This window comes from Cystoisospora suis, assembly GCF_002600585.1.
Source record: "Cystoisospora suis strain Wien I chromosome Unknown contig_2866, whole genome shotgun sequence".
NCBI classification, from domain to species: domain Eukaryota; phylum Apicomplexa; class Conoidasida; order Eucoccidiorida; family Sarcocystidae; genus Cystoisospora; species Cystoisospora suis.
Window position 1 is genome coordinate 1 of NW_027155662.1, and position 18537 is coordinate 18537.

Genomic DNA, 18537 nt, shown 5'->3' on the forward strand with positions numbered 1-18537 from the left:
GGAGGAGGGGGTGGTGGCGGGGGAGGAGTCCGGGCCTGGACTCCACCTGGAACGGACAAAACATAGTCGACAGCACCCTGGTTACGGGTACCAAAATCATACCAAGACAGCATCGCAGTAGCTTGCGAGACGAGCTCCTCCAGCAACAAGGAGCGGAACTAAAGCAGAAAATTCTGTCCCCGAAGGGCGCGGCTAGCCCTTTCACGCGTACAAATATGCGCGCCGCTGTACACTCGTGTTCAGCCCGAAGAAAATGCGCCATATGATAAGTGGGCAGCGAAAAGCAGTCTCGAAGAGCTGCGCAAGGAGATCCTCAAAGAATAGCCGAGTTTTGGCGCCAGGACGGTCGTGTGGCAGAAAAATACTCACAGACTTTATTGAGCTGCACCGTCTCACACCCGCCTCAGAGTGGCGCGACGAACAAAAGACCCGATTCCTCTTGGGAGTGGACTAACCCTAACCCGATACCCAACAACACTACAGTCGCCCCTTCCCAGAAGAGACCCCAGACGCAATCCAGATCCCATCTAAAGTTCACAGAGTTTTCTGCAACGACCCAGGCACGCTCGTGCAGGCGACGGGCTGCATGTGAATCGCCGAACAAACAGAAGTCAAACGCGGTATCAAGCGAAGGAGGCTCACCCGGGATGAAAACCGAAGCATTGGGGTTGAAGGAGAAGCCTGACATAGTGAAGAAGACACCGTCTGAACGGAAACTGTATAGAACAAGTCGCGGAAGACAGGGAAAAGGATAGACCCGCACGAAGTCGAAAGGGGCTGCTGGCTTGGGCAAAAAAAGAGTGGGGAGGATAACTAGGTCAGGACATTAACCCGGACAGGAACTGCAGTTTGAACACGATTCGATTAAGGAGGTACAGATACGTTACAGAGAGAGAGTACGGTGGGCAAGCGAAAGCCAAGCGGATTCGGAAAACGAGGACTGGTCTCTGCTTCCTGCAGCGTCCACCACAACTGTTCTAGAGGGGGCTGCCACCCCGACCGGGATTGGCCACGGCTCGAAGAACGACTCCGTACGCGAATAATCTTTGCTCCGAGACGACGACAAAATACCCGTAACACAAGCAGAGCGGACCAGCTAGAGCTTGAGCCCGCTCGCCACGATTGTCCTGGAAGTGTCGACTCCGATTGGAAGAAGTGACCCCAGCGCGAGCTGGTCGCCTCAAGTACTGAATTCAGTTGGCATGCATGGTCTCCCCACCCCGGGACGCCCGCTCCCGCGTGGGTCTGACACTCAGGCTGACCGCAGCAGAGTCGCTCTTGACAGAGATTTCCCCCTGCCAGCAGGTTGGGAAATGTGCACTTGGGAGGGCGGTGAAAAAAGCCGACAACTAGCGTCGCATGCGGCCCGGTAATAGAATAAAAGCTACGTAGTGCACGAGGCACGGCAGCTACTCTCGTAGAGATGTGCAACGCAGAACGTTACTTCCCTTTTCCTTCCTGAAACTCCCCTCAGACCTCGTGGTGTTACCAAAATGAGACCGGGACATGCCGGGCTGCTGTGAAGGCGTTCGTAACTGTCTACTACCATTGAGTCTGCCATGATTTCAGGATTCTCCACACCGTCCTTGCTGACCTCCGGAGGTAAACCGGGAGTAAGACAGCTCTGTACGTACACCCGGAGCGTCCACCAGAAGGGCGGCGCGGGGCTGGGATTGCTGGGTTCACAGTTACCATCAGGTTGTACTTCCCCGAGAGACGCCTTCGCTAACACAGACCACTCCCACAATGAAGGTGAAGGCCACGTCTGCTTGTCTGCTGCTCGTCGCAGTTCCCCTCACTTCGGCTTCTGTGTTGCGGTCGAAGGAGAAGGGTTTTTTCGACGTCCTTGCTGGTGCCGCACTCCAGGCGGCGGGCGGTGCCATTCAAGGCTTTCAGGGTGCGGTACAGGGAGCAAACATTTTGCCAGGTCTCGTACCAGGGGCGCAAGCACCCGCGCCTGCCGCTCCACGGCCGTCCCTGAACCTGCCAGAGCTGAACGAAGGTAGACGCGCCACGTGTGCCACTTCGTTATTCACTACTTAATCGTGTTCCCTTCAGAGGAAGCTCGCAAGATCGATACCATGCAAAAGATTCTCAACCGAAAACTGCAACAAGCGGACGAGCTGCGGCGAAAGCTTACTGCAGATGTGCAGTTCATGAAAGACCAAGGTAGGTGCTCATCCGGACAAACTCAACAAACGACCACTATGGAATCTTCGCGCCCAGGCCTACTGCAGAAGACCGGAGCAGCAGCCCTGCAAGGTAGTAGTGTTCTTCACTGTGTTTCGCAGCGACAATATATCTCTTGCTCCCGTGGGCCCAGCTGCATTGCCCACTGCTCCCGGAGCAGCAGCAGGTCAGCCGCTGCTCGGAATAGCTGGCACACATGGCTGTCTGCACGCCTCCTTGCAGCACTGGCTGAGTACGAGGCTCCCATTATCTTCTTGGAGCCCCCTCCTGTGTCGCCCAAGCAGGAACTCGACGTAGGCAGCTAAGGGTGCCGGACGGTGCGTGGCTACCAGTATTTAGTGTGGGGGTTTCTAGGCGTCAGCTGCAGCAAAAGCTGCCCTTCACATGACGGGTGACGAAGTTAGCCCTGTGATGCACAAGGTGAAGGAGTACGAAAGACGAAAGCTTGGAATCGTGTCTGCGCGCTCACTTGATGTAAGCCTGTCAAACTATCTTCTACGCTAGCTGTCTCAGTGCCAGTCCTTCAGGAAGTACGGCGCGAGATTAAGCAGGTCCAGGCTGACATCAAGAAGAGAAAAATTGAGCGGGAGGAGTTATATAAAAAGTCCGTGAAGCAGCACTTTCCTCACTTCAGCAATAGAAAGATTACGCTTCTTCCAGGCTGAAGCAAAGTGGCCGCCAGCTGGCGAAGACAGGCTCCAAGAGGGCTCAGACAGAGGTTTCATTCGCCAACAACGGTACTCCCTAAGGAACTGCGTTTACACGGCTTGTATCAATAAAGAGCCCTCTTAGATCTCAAGGAGAAGGACAAGGAACTAAGCATTCTGGCTGACAAGCTCTTAAAACTAAAACAGAAAGAGGCTACCCTGATCAAGACTGAGGTCAGTCAGTGCAAAGCCTTAATGCACTCGGGGGAGCTTCACAGAATAACTGCCGTATTCTGCAGGGCCCAGGGGCGGAAGCCGCTGAGGAAGAAGGTGAGTAGGGTTTGCTGGTCTCGGCACCGAGCTTCTCGATGCTCGCGGAAACCTTTTCAGCAGAGGAAGAGGCGGAGGAGGATGAGCTTGCTGAGGAGTGACATGCTTTCTACCTGTCACAGAGCGTGAAAGGGGGGATCAGAGCATCAGTGTCAACTGCGACGAGCTGACAATTTTGTGTCATCGTGCTTAGGTCCAATATTACAGACTGTCAAGCCAAACAATGTCGCCTCCAAACTTAGTTCGTGAACGCAGTACTCAGCACCTATACGAGCTCGGTGTTCTCAAAGGAGGACTGCCTTCCGGGCTTCCGCTGCTGCAGGGTCTGCAACTAGGAGACGAAGTCCTTGACGGTGGAGGACTGTCCAGTTCTGCTGCATTGAACGACTGCACGATCTGTTTGAACACAGTTTCCTGCAAACCTACTTGCCGGTCTCTGTGTCTCTCGTTACACATCTGTATACACAACCGTACACCGGGCAGGCCGTGCTACTTTCAGGCCGGGAACAAGTGAACAGGCTGAAGGCTGACTTCTTGCGGGTCAGTTAGGCTTACCAGCACGACGACAGTGAGAAGGATCATGCCCATCAATCCAAGGAGTACAAGAACAAGCCCGCCGAACGCGTACTCGAGCCAGGAAAACGCTACAGCAGGACCGTCGAGGAACTCCTACACAGAAGAGATGCGGATGCTGGCGAACTCTCCTCGAGTGCATGATTGCATTCGAAGCCCAACCGTGCAGGCAGCGGCTAGTTCCCCAGGTAAAGGGGCCCTTGTTCAACAGGGACCCCCCCTACAACTTACCTGAATAATTTCGGCTCCGGCTCCGTGACCCCCGACTTCATCGAGCAGAAGAAGGTTGTTTGATCCTGGGAGAATCCTGAATCACATCAAGTTGCTCGGGCAGCGGCTCAGCCTCTACCCATAAACAAGTCAACATTCTTTTGCCACGCTTCTTCGTGCTTCCTAGTAACACTCACCAGTCAGACGGAATCTTCAGCAGGACACTAAGTCTTCCTGGCCGCCGGCGTGCAAATTCGGCACGCTTCGTGCGAACCGGAGGTATCCAGTAGAACCCTATAACGCAAGCGCATGCAAAGCGCAGACCCTTGCCGTAGTGTCTCCTAGTGGTAGCACCTCCAAGGTGTTTTCGTCTGATTATCTCCTGTTACCTGCAAATCTCGAGTTGACATATGCACGGCCTCTTCGGGCATCAGCACACAGTTCACGCCCTCTGTAGCGCCCGCGAGTCAAACGAGGAAGCTGCTGCCCTACAAACCGCAACACAAGGACCCGCCACCCGGACTCTGAGCAGGATCGTCAGCTCCTTTTCCGGCGCTCTAAGGTAAACTCACATTTTTAGCGGGCCCCGAAACTCACTTTTTTTCTTTTTTTCGCAGTCTCGAGTCACCGTCCAGACAACCAAATTGTAGCGGCTCGGGGATGATTGCCCGTCGAGCGCGCGGAAGGAACGTGAAGTCCTACGACAAGCAACACGGAGTGAAACTACAGCTGCTAAATCTAATTCACAGTCGCTGCGCATCACAGTCGAGTCACCGAAGAGAGTGTAATACCAGATAGTGGCGGGTAACGTCGCGATGCCATCTCGCGGCTTGGGCACAGTACTTCTGTTTGTGAGCGTGCGTCTCTCCGGGAGACGACACCTACTTCGCAGACGCCTGCCTGCGAGAATAAACCGTCACCAGTCTTCTGCAGTAGCGCACGAGGACCACTGCATCCGCGTCACCCACCAGTGGAAATATCTTGACACTGCTGCGTCTCCTTGCACGCCATTATTGCCGGAAGCCGCATCTTTGACCTGCCCAGAACACGGAACCTGCCTGCGATCCACGATCCATCACCGTCAGCCGAAAGGACTCCGTCGCAGGCGGTGCCAGGTGCATGGGATTTACGGCCTGTTGCTACAGTTGTGCGATCAGTTCTAAGATTATCGATGCTGACGTTGATCCTAACAAACCAGCGGTGTGAAAGAACTCGATCCAGTTGGTGACGAGAACAAGCAAACACGCTCACAGGAGTGTGAACTGGTCCTCAGCTGACTGAAAGTATCGGACGCCCCAAGGACCCCTGCCTAGGCGAGCGCCATATGGAAAGTCCCGAAGCATCATCCGATGCATCCTCCTTCCCGCTGTTGTAGCTAGAAAAACCTACCTCGTCCCCCAGTGGCATAAAAGAACCGACCGAGGACTTCCGGTCGGACTCAGACGGTGCTGCTCTTTCAGACACAGTTTGTTGCTTTTCAAATTGTTCTCCCCGCCAGCCCGCAAGATGGGATGGAGTGACGAATCCCCACGACTCCAAGAAGGTTTGGAGGGCGATCCCATGTTGAAGCTGTGGCTCGCTTGTGAGGCCAATACACCGCTGAGAAGTGTTCAAAGCACAGGGGGGGATCCACCGCAGTACGAGGGGAGCAGCAGACGAGCAACTAGGCGGCTGAACATTTCACATACGTGGAACACCGTAGAGCTCACCTTTGAGGGTTCAACTGGCTTGCCTTCCCAGAGAATTTCATGCACCCCTGATGGCCTCGGTATTCCAGCACAGCCTCTCGGAAAGAGGCGTTTCCGCTGTTGATGAGGAGCTGACCCCGAGCGAGGAGAAATACACCACCTCAGCCAGAGGCCCAAAGAGCGAAGCCGCCAGGTGATACAGTGTGCCAAACACGAAAACAGACGTCGCCACGAAAATGCGGTTGATCCCACGGCAAGATCGGCAGTCCCACGGCGAACAGGTCCCGCCGAGCTGAAGAATGGACAGAGGAATCACGCGAGACGCCGTGGCGGAGAAATACAGACAGCCAAGCCTCTTTGAGGACGAAAATCGGCGCGGCGAAAGACTCACTCTGTCGCTTGAAACCAGGACCGATCTTCCAAACAGCCGCGTTCAAAAAAAAGGCTGCAGTGACTAGGAAACAATGTTACTGCAGACGCTGTCGTTGTTCTTTGTCAACAGAACAGTGCCACCCACTGTGTTGTCGGGCTGTTTGACGATGAAAGGCCTGGTCTCCGCCACCTCTTGAAGGGCCGGGGTTGTTGGGCCCCAATCTTAGAAGCCTGTGTCTCGCCACTAGAAAAACAGCGAAGACCAGAGCGGCGTACGCAGGCGACTCGAGAAGCGGATTGCTTTCAAGACAGGGGAGTACGAGAAGTCCAGACCTTACAAAAGAAATGCGTCTCCTAGAGGGAGCATGCTGGTATGATTTGCCTACCCGTTCAGTACAGGTCGGGGACGTCCCCCCCGCTAGCCCCGCGCCCCCGCACTTCTCACCTCAGGATAACAATTCGCCTGCTTCTTGCTGGAACGAGTATTTTCAGAGGTGATGTGGGGTCCGCAGGCATCTGTCCTCTTTCTGACAAAAGGCGTCGCTCGGTCTTTCCTTCGAGCGCCGAGGATTGACCTAAAAGCTTTCCTTTTGAAAATACGTGGATTCTACTGTTTCCGGTGGTCCGAATTTCTAGCACGCTTGGAGGCAGTTCAGATCGGCCAGAATCCGGCGTCGCTGAAAGAGTCGGGCCGAAGACTGAGGGAGGGCTGTCAGCGCCATTCTGCAGACCCGTAGGAAGAAAGTCAAGCTCGTACCTGCAGGGGGGGCGCGTGCATCCACCGACCGTAACAGCATATGAAAAGCCCGCAAGAAATATAATGCCTCAAAGCGGAGCGAACAGACACACGCGACGCGGATTTATGGTGGACGGGGACCTTAGAGCAGAAACGGTAGCGTGTCCTGCTTTGCTTTGTCAGAGCCGCAGTCTCATGTCACGACAACAGCTAGTCCAAGAAAGACAGACTGTAACTGAAACGTTAACCACAGAAAGGCGCACTTCCAATGTGTCTGTGCTGGATCGCCTGCTGCTGCAGCTGTGACCACGTAAACGCGTTGCTCAAAAACTCGCAGGTAATGTACAAGAGTCCCTCATCCTGTCGGAAACAGCTACACGAAGTCCTCTTCTTGGAACCTCTACTGCCGAGCGTGGTGTGTCCCCTCACCAGACGAAGTCCGTCCATCCCTGCGTAAACCACTGCGGGACAGATAAAACGGGGAGAGTCCGGAGCACAGCGTTCAGCGGAGCACCTTGACGGAGACAGAATGCCGGTCCGAGGTTCAGAGCTGATACAGACGAAGTTCTGCCGGGCCGCAGGCGCCGGACAGTCTGTGACCAGATCTGCGCAACAGCAGAGAAAGTGAGAACGCTGAAGAAGCACGTTGCCAGAGCGTGCAGAAAATCATCATGTTCCTCCGGACATCCCTCCGCTCGAGCCTGAATGAGTTTTTCTCACGGAGAGATATAAACAGTTTGCTGCTGCAAAGATGCTTAACTTGGTTCACAACTCGTTATAATCGGAACGACCAGCTGGATTCCACTAAAATTCCAGGTCCCGCGATTCCTAAGAACAGCTGTCCCGACCAAAGGATGTTCTGCACTGCGGCACCGCGTCAGACGGGGCGAGCGGGGGCGCAGACTGTGCCTGGACGGCGCGGCACAGCGGATAGTTCTGGACAGTGCAATCAACAACCGCCCGGCAACACCCTCTACCGTGCAGTATACCCAAAGAATGCTCATTGCGGCGGCAAACTAAAGCGCCCCGGTCCGCGGACCTGACAGGATGCCCCAGATGCTGGCGACGATGCAGCCAGCAGACGACCCTGAAGAGAGCTTGGGCACCCGCAATTCAGAGCATGTTTGTGTAAGCGTCTCTTCCCAACGAAAACGCGTGGCCAACCCGAATGTGTTCTGGGCTGTCAGGCGCGTGCACTAGAAGGTATCGATCTGCAGAAACAGCACAGTCCTAATGCGGCTCGAAACAGCTACGATTGAACGTTGTTGCGACGTTCGTTCCAGGCTGGTCACTTACGAAGAGAGATCGAGTGTTCTAGAAAAACAGACTGATCAGATGGTGGCAAACCGTAACCCAAAAGAAGCCTCGGAGTCTCCGCACCCAGAGCGCTCCCAGTTGGAGCGTACGAACCGACTGAACAATGTCGCCACCAGGACACCATCTTTGGACTACCATCGAAAGGGAAGCGAGGAAGCCCATGTGGCCTGAGAAAGCGCCTTTTCAGTATCCTGTATTACCTGTGGCGTGACCCTCCGCGGCCCGTCGGCGAGGGCAATAAGCCCCTGAGACCAGTGCTTCGCCTCCCAGAACGGACCGCCGCCGTCCGCATCCCCCGACTCCTGGACGACACGGGCTGCTGTATCAGGGCCTGTGCCTGATCTCTTTTCACTGGTGGTACCGTAAACGGTAGAGTCCTCTCCGCAGCCAGCCGCGCATCCGTCTTTACTACGCTGCTTGCGCGCCCCCTGTGCGAGTAGATCGTGGCTGTCTTCAGCCTTCGCGCTCTGAGCACTCTCCTCTCTGAAAGCACCTGGAGTCCCGCCTGCAGGGCTTGAGTCTCTTCCATTGCTGTGACCCCAGTTTCGGTGATCGCTTTCTCCCGTTGGAGGGCGGACAGGGTAACCAGCATTTCTCCCATAGATGCCCTTCAGCGAAAAAGCTTGGAGAACTTGCACACTCCGGCGAGACTGTCTTCGGTAGACCGCTGTCGAATAAACTAAGGCCAGTTGTCTTTCTGCTGCTCGAGGGTCGTGCCCCTTCGCGTATCCCAGGCACGATCTAGGTGACAGACTCAACACGCGGCTGCTTCGCTTCTTGCTGCTTACCGTAAACTGCATGTGTCGTTTAACTGCGAGCAAAAAGCACGCGACAACAACTGCAGGATTCTAGCGCGACTGTAGACTGCCACTACTCGGACCGGACGTGCACTACTCTGAAACTGCTTGCAGGTGCAGAAACCTGCCGCAGTTGTGAGCGCGGTCAATCAGCGATTCACACGACGATGAAGACGCTGCTGAGAGAGCTCACCGCCGATTGAGTCGGCATCTTGACACCGTCGGCACAACGCCTTCGAAGAAACTGTCATGCTGACTGACCATGGGTGTTGCAAACGATGTCCAGACTGCGGAAGGCGAAGACCTCGACATGCGCTCTCTTGAAGACGGGCGTGACGTAACGGCCGCGCGCCAGCAACTGAGAACTGTAGTAGCCTGTACACAAGCATTTCAGCACGGGCGAACAAGCGACAGTGTAACCTTGCACCCACCGATATCGGCGGCTTGTCCCTAAGCCCCTCGACAGAAGCCCGGCAGGACGCCAAAGAGAAGGGTCGGAAATTACGGAAGCGAAACCGGAGGTGAAACATGCTGGCAAGCCAAAGGGCCTCAACCAGTAAAGCGGCCAAGGCATTCTAAGCAGAAATCGAGGATGGTCTGACGCCGGGCACTGCCGGCTCCTGCTGTCACAGGAGTGCTCAAAACTCACAATCGAACACAAATCATCGCTTCCTGTGACGGGTTCGGAATACAGATGCAGCAGCCCACTGACAATCACACCGAGGTATCAGTTATACCCAGGGTGGGGGAAACCTGTCCGGCGCCACTGTGGGGCATGTCAAGCGGCCGGACAACGCCAGACGTCCGCTCTAGAACACACAGAAAAATGACCGCACGTGACGCGTGAGCTGTATGTGGAGTCCCGGTTCAACGAGCAACTCAACTATGTACAACGCCCACCTACGAACCGATGAAGATATGAAACAAGCTCAAGAACAGGCCATCGGGGAAGTGCCCACGTGTCCAAGGGAGGCCTGTCCGGGCTGCAGTCGTCAATGTGCAGTGCTGAATTAAAATGACACGGATCTTCCGACAGAGAAAGAGGTGCGTCCAGTACTGTTTCTCCCGGGGGGACAAGCGCAACTTCTAGGTCTTTATCTCTGATCGCTTTGGTCTCCCTCTTCTTTCCTTGGACGTATGACATTGAGTCTGCCGACTGAGCTCGCAAGGAGAGAGCAGGGTTTTCCTCGATAAAGGGGCTATACACGATGATGGTTCCTCCGAAAGCCAGGAACCGCAAAGCATCCTGCAGGAGGTCGACTGGTATCGCCGTCAAAGTGTCCGATTTGTGGGCCGCAGCCCAGTCTGCGGTCCAGATTGACCCACTGTGAGACGAGAAGGATGGGAGAAGTGAAGCAGGCTTTGTATTCTCGGCGAGATCTGAGAGCGGGGAGGACGAAAAAGGAGGGGCGCGCGCCGGATACGGAAAAACAGGTTGTCGTCCCCCGAGAACGGAATAGAAGAACAAGCCGGCTAGTTGCTGAAAAAAACGGGAGACTCGTGATCCCCAGTCAGGTGAGTCATACTCTACAGTTCTCCCCTGTAGAAAATGAACAAGCCTGTCCCACAAAGAACTACCCTCGCGTTCTTCACCAAGCAGATCAGCAGGAGACTGCTGAAGGACCGAGAGAACGTCGTCGGGAACGGGGGACGTGAGTCCGAAGAAGGCCCTCCAGGAAGAACGCGACTTCAAAAAAGAAGCGAAAAAAGAATCGATCGTGGGAGCACCCATCCAGATGCAGGGTACACCGCGTAGAATACAGTGGCGCCACAATACGTCACCTGGTAGAGCACCAACAACAGGAACGAGTGAACCTTTTTCTGTTGACTCCGGTTACACAGAGCCTCTCAGTCAGAGAACCCCAACACCATGATCGGGACCACGCAAGACTTATCCCACCGCCAGTCCTGCCAAAAGGCTGAGTACAAGAATGCCAACCAGTCGCTTGCAAGAGTGTTGTCAATCCACTTTCCAAAGTCTTCTCAGGAAGTGCTAGTGTGAGGATTCACTGGCTTAACATTCCGCAGTACAGTACGCTGTAAACTGATATCTACTACTGCGCGTAGCCAGCAGGACACGCGGAATCAGTACTAAGACCAGGCAACACTTCTCAGGCGAACTGTCGTCGACATCCGGAATGGAAATTCAGGTTTCGTTGAAACCCACGGGACACGCCACTGGAATCTGTTCTCGAGGCAGCTCGAATACCCAAGGCTTCCCCCATTCGGCAAACCAAAAGCCACGGCTCCAGTGAGTCAGCCACGCCAACTACTCCACTGGACAGGATCCTAAACTGAGGTTCGTACTTCATCTGCCTACGGCCTGTGAGCTGCTGGGTGCGGCTGGAGGCTCAGATGTACGTCAGATACACTGAAAACCCGGGCACTTTCATTCACAGAGCCGCTCAGCGTGCTTTACGGCGGACTAGAACCTGCTGAACGAGGGGAGACACATCCGTGCTGTGTACGTACCGTCCGCGTTTTGAGAGCGCAAGCTGAACACCCCTGCTGCTCTGTTGTGTGCCCCTCTCTCTCTCCTCTCCGCCCATGCGAAGGCTTTCGAGCGGAAGCGAGAGCCTGGCAAACCCCTGATGCCTCCAGCTGGTGGCATGCATGTTCCTCCCGTGCATCCCATAAGGACGGTTCCTGGCACCCGCGTATCTCTTGTTGAACGGGGACCGAAAAGCTCCGCTGCAAGCGGGTCTGTAAATTCTACTGGCTTCCCCTCGTATGTGTCAGACTTGACTTGCTCCGCCGAGTAGACCAATGGCAGTTGCAGCGTATGCTCCAGCTCTTCCCAGATTGTCCGGCTTGGCGGGAGGTGTCGGCGTCTCCGGGGTATTTGATGAACACAGCTACCTTCAGTTTGGTCACTGCGACGCTGCCCGTCGTTGTTGTCTTGACTTCGCTCCGCCTCCTCGGATTGTTCCAGGTCGAAGGCTGTCGAACATTTGCTTTCTCCTGCTTCACGCAGTTCACCCTTCCCCAGATGAGAGCACGCCCGTGGCGGAAGAAGACCGTCAATGCCGTCATGACGTACGGCAGTCTGCAGACTGCTGCTCCAGCCTGCAATGCACCCAGCGCACCGCAGTTTCAAATGAATTTCCATGCTGAAAGAGCACGAGAAGAGAAACTGGATCTCGGTGGTTTCATCGCCGAGCAGGTGACTTCAGTGCAAACGTCGCAAGTGCCGCTGCCGGACTGCAACCGTGAGCAAGAAACCTCGTCCTAGCTGTGCCTCTATAACACAATGACGTAGAAGAGAGGGGGGCCACGACTCCACTGAGAGACATTCTGTCGGGTGGTCTTGGGGCACCTGTCGGAGGAGGTGACCTTCGTCAGTTGCTCCGCTCCTAATCACGGAAAGTGTGGCAACTGACAGACGCTCCCGGACTTTATAGGGAAGACCGCCGTCAGCCATACAGGTGCTGCGGACACGAGGCCCGCACAGGATAGCCTGAAACCCCCCTCTCTACGACAGTGCGGAGCTGCGACGAAGCGGCAACCTCTTAGCCTCGAAGCCGGGCCATCCAACCCACGCTCAAAGAGCTTTCGCGAATACAAAGTAGACAATGCAACTTTCCCAATCGTCACCTGCGTCGAGCCTCTGCTGCAGCGTCGAAGATCTGTACTTTGCAAGTCGCGGGGCCTTTTGCTTCTCTCTGCCGGGAGGCAGTCTGAGAGAATCCACCCTGTGGAAGCCATCCACCCAAGGCAAACCCCCATGCCTTTTCAAGTCAAACTCACCACGGGAACGAGCAACACCACCGCCGAAAGCCCGACTTCGCCGTCCGTGCCTACAGCGTTCATCATGGGGGCTGTCAGGCCCCGCCTGACCGCCAACAACCCTAAGGTTCTTATGCCCTGTTTGTGCTAAATCGTGTGTCCCATGCTCGTGGGTCTCTCCTCCCTCTTGTGAGCGCAGCTGGCCCACTTCCTCACTGGCCGATAAAGCATCACCAGGGCTTCCGGGTGGTTGTGCCATGCGCGTGGGGCTTCTGCTTCTCTCCCCGCTCTTATTCGCTCTTTCTTCGCCACATAGCGCTTGCAAGCTGCGACTCCAACTCACGTCTCCAGTCACAATCGGATCTTTCTCTCTCTGGGAAAGCTCTGACACACTACCACTCGGAATGCAAGAAGCCGAGGCAGTGCCGCGTCGTCCACCGGCCTCGTGTTCCGATCCAACACCAGGCCCTACGGCAGCTACAGTGCTGTCCTTTTCTTCGAGTGGTAGCTCGACAGACCCTTCTTCGTGACTAAGTAAGCAACCCGGAGCCCGGAGTTCAAGCAGCGTCGAAAGCACTGTTGCCCCACTGCATCTTGGTTTATGTTTCTGACCCAGCGTTTCGAAACCTGGGCCTTGCTCTACATGTGGGTAATTGTTACCTGCTTCCTGGGAGGACGTCGTCGCGCGAATGTCTCCAGCTGCTGTGCTCACACCCGCCAAACTGTCGTGCGAACCACCTGCCGGTCCGGTCATTGCCCCAATGAAATTTCTCTTGGCCGACCTTCCAGGAGCACTAATGACTGTACCCTGCGGAGAAGACGGTGCACCGCTCTCAAAGGTAGTCGCGTCTTTTTGGTAGTTCCCTTCTAGGATCGGAACAGCTCCGCCGTCATTCTTATCAGCGATCCAAGCAACGCTAGGATCGCAGGTTCGGGGGTGTTTTCCCCAGCACCCGTGGTCCCGGAGGCAGTCCTCTTCCTCGAAGTGATCCTGTTCGTCGCACCATTCATCTCGATCTTCTTTGCTCCGGTCTTCCTCTTCCTCCCGCCCTCCTACCGGGTCAAGGCCCGCATCACGTGCAGACACGCGTGGGGAAAGATTCACGGCATCCAGCCTCTCCTCTCTCTGTAATGGCGATGAAATACCGTTTTTGTCAAAGCTGTGTTTTCCTGTCCTTTCAACAGGCAGCGAGAGCTTCTGTTTAGAGCTACGCGCACGCCGTCCTGATAGAGGTTTCGCGAAGAAAAATGACCTCACGAGGCTTTCCTGGTTTGTCCCGTCGACATGAAGGAGAATCAGCGGACCGCCAACAGCAGCAGAAAGCGGTCGAAGTATCCGACGTAGTACGCGGAACCACTTCTACGAAAACCAGTTGAGAGAAAAAGCAGCGTAGGTCCAAGCGTCTCGTTTGCCGGTATGAAAAGGCAGGCACATAGGAAGCAGAATACCCCTTCCACTCCTCATCCCATCACCTCCGAAAGCAAAGCTGCTATCTGGTTCTCACGATGGCTTCGCTCGCTCCAGGCTAAAGCGGTAGTATGGATGTCACCAAGCAGCTCGTTGCGCCACCGGTCGGGAAGTGAGCCAGTGGCAAGCTCTCGGAGCAGCACTAACCTAACACTTGAACAAAGTCAGAAAGACATACAGCATATCTCGCTGTCCTGCTGCGTACCCGGAGATGCCATTCTCGGCGACGAGAGGCGCCGCCAGCCAAGTGGCTGCCGAGATCGTACTGGACGCACAAGGAGACCAAGCAGCACAGACTCAGAAGTTCAATAACCCACTCATTACCCGACACCGAGCAGCGAACACCCCTGAAATGGACGTCTAGCGAGGCACGGAGTACAGAACATGTGTTTGGAGAAATAGCACCGCAGGGAAACGCGGCCTGCAGTCTGCGCGCACAGATGGTGGAATTCCCCTACGGTTAACAACTTCGCGCCATAAGCCGCTCCGACAAAGCTGTTCCCTCCCTACCCCCGGGGGGGAGCTGGACCGAGAGCACTTCTGCGCGTTTCTGAGACTATTTGAGAGCAGAGGTGAGAAAAGACCAGGACTGATCATAAGTAAAACCAGCTGTCTGTGAAAAGAAGCGGCACGGGCGATAGTGGGACAGCACGGAAAGCGCAGGGGATTATATCTTGTCGCAACGCAAAATTAGCCGACCAGCGCACTCGCGTGGCCTCAAAACCCTGTCGAATAAGTGGGGTCCCAGCTTCAACGGTCTTGTTCAGCCGACCGCGCCTGTTCCTTCTGCGTGTGTGAGTCGCAGAGCAGGACAACTGGATACTTAGGGCACACGGCTGTGTAAGTGTGGACAGCCCTAACAATAGCACAGGACTGAAACGAGGCAGCTCAACTCGACCCCCGAGAGATTCCTTGTTGCTTGCGGTTTGAGCTGCTAAAAGAGACAAGGGAAAGAAATGAGGAAGTACGACAACCTACATCCAGCCAGACAGGAAGGCCATGGTTCGTCCAGGCTGCATTCGGCGCTGGTAAGACCGTCAAAATCAGAAACAGATCGTGAGCCGCCGCCATCTGTGCGAACTTGATAAGATTTGCCGAGGGGCGGATGAAGTCGTAGACGTCTGGAGTTTGCTCATGGGCTACGCAGAAAAAAGACGAACACTGGGGAAACACATGACTTGACACATCTCTACACTAACCACCCCGAGCGTCAGCCACAGCGGATGGAACAACCACTGCCGTTGTGGACTGCGCTTTGTTCCTCAGCTCCTGTAATATGCTTCTACCCCTCTCGCTTCTGGCCGAATCGACCCTCCTGCTGCGCTTGCGACAGGCTCACGATTGAGGCTGTGCGCGCGATATCAGGCTAAAAAAGGAGGCACGGCTCAGGCCACTCGCGTCTTGCAACTGGAACTCAGTGTGCTTTGTCCCAACACGACGACAAACAGCTCGATCAGACACCAACAGGCCTGTGTACTCGAGATGCGTCAGACTTTGTGAGTGAACCCATATGCAAACCTGTGTACTGATACTGATAAATCGGACCTCAACAGCGAACAGACTGGCAGCCCGGTCACCTGCTCGTTCTCGGACAACGTAGCGGCGCAGACGGGCGGCTTCCAGGGCCCATCCCTCGGCCAGAAGTGGTGATGCGCTCTGTTCCGTGTACTGGCCCGGCCTGTCTCTCCCGGGGTTTGTACAGCACCTCTGAACCTGTTCCAACCCCTACAGAACATACCTCCGGGCTTACCTCCCCAAATAACATTGGAGTGAACTGCGTTGCAACCGGCATCGCGGGCTCGCTTAAAGAAACGTGGCCAGTCGCTTCCCTCAGAATAAAAGAGGTACGATGACATGCCTGCAGAACCAAAAAAATACCATCCTTGATAGTGACAGAGGAGACCGGATGCAGCAGCTAAGACAAAGGCAGTGTCGGGGTGGCCAGATTTCTATCGTCTTTGTTACGCCCGAGGGCGGCTGTCTATCTGGGGAGATTGTAGGCCATCTGACAACCGAGAGGCTCATTCCCAAGAGCACGTTACACCCATCACTTGCGGATGCGACCAACAAGACAACAGGAAAGGGATTCACTCTGCATCAGCCTTGAGTGGGTGAGTGTGTGCACCAGAGGCGTCACGGCGTGTCAGATCTCGAGAACGCAGAAAAATCTAAGAATAGCCCACGGGGCTCGGCATAGAAGAGCTGAGGCGACTGTCCGGCAGGTTACAAACACGAGGAGGTACTAGAGAGATAATAGTACAAGTGGTCGGGCGATGGAAATTTCGTCTTCAGAACCACCCGTTGCACACTCTTCGGCAGGAGTAGCAGTGCCGCTGAAACCCGGGACAGCATTCTGAGAGTTCTCTCACCCCCTCGGAAGGATACGCAGTACGAAAGACGAACAGGTAACGTGACCTCGGCGTGTATTACGCATCAAAAGCAGATACTTCAGCATATATGATTTGGAAAAGCCCGTCGGGCCGGACGAAGAGATGTGTTCGCGGCGCCAAGAGATGCGACCGGCAAGATTAGTGGCACGCGTGACGAAGGCGTCGCGATACATGTTAAAGACTACAAAATGAAACAGCGTAAACGCCGAACAATGAAATTTCGGATTTCGGAGAGACAAATACAGATGCGACGTATATTTGACAGGACTATCCTCTCCGCACACGTCAGACAAGACTAATATCCGCCGGCACACCTAAGGCTTGTGGCGGTACTGGCGTGCGCTGACACAAGCAACGATCCGGCATGTATAGGTGTCCACAGAATACGAGAAAGATGACAGTCTTTACCCGCGGCCAGAATGAGGGTCCTCCGTCCTCCCAAACGAAGAAAGCGGCCATCAACCTTGACAGTGTACGCCTTCCCGTAGTTACTGACCTCGCTATATCTTAGCACACCCCCGTTGTTGTATTCGCTGGCGTCACTATAGGATGTCTCCCTCTGCTCGCCTTTCTTCCGCATTGAACGAATTGCCCCTGAATCACTCCAGGAATTGTAAGAGGACGCTTGCTCCCCATCGTCTCGACCTTGCCCTAAACTGGCGGTCACGCAGTACAGTACGGAGAGCAAAAGCAACAGGGCCACAACCTGTGACCGACACCCGTCGAGGCGGCGCGAGTGTGCGCGACGCTGAAACGCCATCTGCGGCGTACAGAGAAGACCAGTTCATTATACAAGATGTCGCGAGCATTCGCGTCGGCTCTGCAACACTCAGGCTTCGCTCACAAAACCACGGCATGCCAGGCGTAAAAGCTGGGAAAGACCGCTATGCTAAGGAATTCAGACCGCTGTCCCTCATTGTGTGCGAACGCTCACAAGGCGTAACTTGGGCTCCCGGGCGCACAGGGCGGTTCCCCCTGCTGTAGGCAAAAGACGGTGTAACAAACGAGGAAGTACACCTTAGTGCCAGTGTAGTCGTAGGAGGCGGAAGGGTTGCACTGTCCTCTCCCGTCTATGAAGCTGGACTTTCAGTAGGGCTTTACTGTGGACGACACCAGCTAACACTTGGTCTCCAGCAATCGCCCACCGTGTGGTTGGAGACACGCGGCCCAGAGCTCTCCGAGAAAAGTAGCCGTCATTTCCGCAGCTTGTGTCTTCGCTCGGGGAATGAAAAAACAAATGCGACGGTGCTGCTTGCATCTGGCTGGACAGCCCAACAAGACATATAAGATAGAACTAAGGCGTGACACGGGCAGCTAGCACGCCCTTTCTCGGGCGTCCCAAGGACGAGAGTGTGCTGGCCCGTACATGTAGACTGCCCGTTTACTCATACACACGCACGCAAGGGTGTGGATCACAGAAAAAAGCTCTCACAGAGCCAATTGCGCAGCTCCCAGGTTGGGGTCGTGAGCTTAATGGATATTTTGCTATATACCCGCGAAGGCACGCGCGGAGAGAGATCGCCTCCAGCTCGGACGCAGGTGGTGTGCCCCCGGACGGAACGGTTTCGGGAGGGACGGCGTAGCGGGCCGGCCCGGCCTCGGCAACAACCAAAACAGACCATTCGGGGGCAAGCGGAGAGGCTTATGGAAAGAAACAGAGACCTTCTTGATGCGTGTAAATTTCGTCTCAGGTGGCGGAGACCCTTGACTGCGGTACAACTAGCATTACGGTTCTGGCAGTGAAAACGTGTTCGGCTCCGCCCGCTGACCACACCAGGCTAATATGTGGCTGATCGCGTCCTTGCAGCCACTATCGAAGGCGACACACAGCCTGTTTTTTTCGAGCAACGTGTTGCTCTACCTCTGCCCATACGTGTCACCCGCGGCGGCACGGGCGCTGCGGCGGCGCTGTTGGCCCTGCTCAAGAACGGGCACCATTCTCCACACCCTCTGTAACGCCCTCGCTACGACTCTGCGCCGCCGCCCTGTGTGCCGCCGCCTGTAGTGCGTGCCGTGCCGCGTGTCGAGTGCCGCGCGGTGAACGACCGCCGATGAGCCTGATGATGTATCTGTTGATAGATCGACATATCCAT

The 18537-nt window shown here is 55.3% G+C and overlaps 2 protein-coding genes across 2 annotated transcripts; both read right to left on the minus strand.

Annotated features, from left to right (window-relative positions):
* On the minus strand, nucleotides 1-1453 carry CSUI_005848 (uncharacterized protein; the record flags this gene model as incomplete). The annotated part of the gene is made up of 2 exons (XM_068066016.1): nucleotides 643-1453; nucleotides 1-46 (listed from the first exon to the last, which is right to left on the minus strand). Coding segments are annotated over exons 1-2 (90 nt in total), but the record flags the coding sequence as incomplete, so codon positions are not given.
* A 1319-nt stretch (nucleotides 1454-2772) lies between these two features.
* On the minus strand, nucleotides 2773-17938 carry CSUI_005849 (glycosyl hydrolases family 35 protein). The gene is made up of 20 exons (XM_068066017.1): nucleotides 16853-17938; nucleotides 15805-15912; nucleotides 15033-15193; nucleotides 14260-14319; nucleotides 12608-13946; nucleotides 11333-11926; nucleotides 9761-10642; nucleotides 9122-9235; nucleotides 8264-8874; nucleotides 7176-7351; nucleotides 6456-6767; nucleotides 5660-5930; nucleotides 5340-5549; nucleotides 4919-4986; nucleotides 4548-4648; nucleotides 4340-4438; nucleotides 4148-4244; nucleotides 3972-4047; nucleotides 3723-3836; nucleotides 2773-3623 (listed from the first exon to the last, which is right to left on the minus strand). The coding sequence occupies exons 1-20, from the start codon at nucleotides 17202-17204 to the stop codon at nucleotides 3426-3428; spliced, it is 5943 nt and encodes a 1980-aa protein (XP_067922008.1). The 5' UTR covers nucleotides 17205-17938; the 3' UTR covers nucleotides 2773-3425.
* Between the last annotated feature and the right edge of the window lie 599 nt (nucleotides 17939-18537).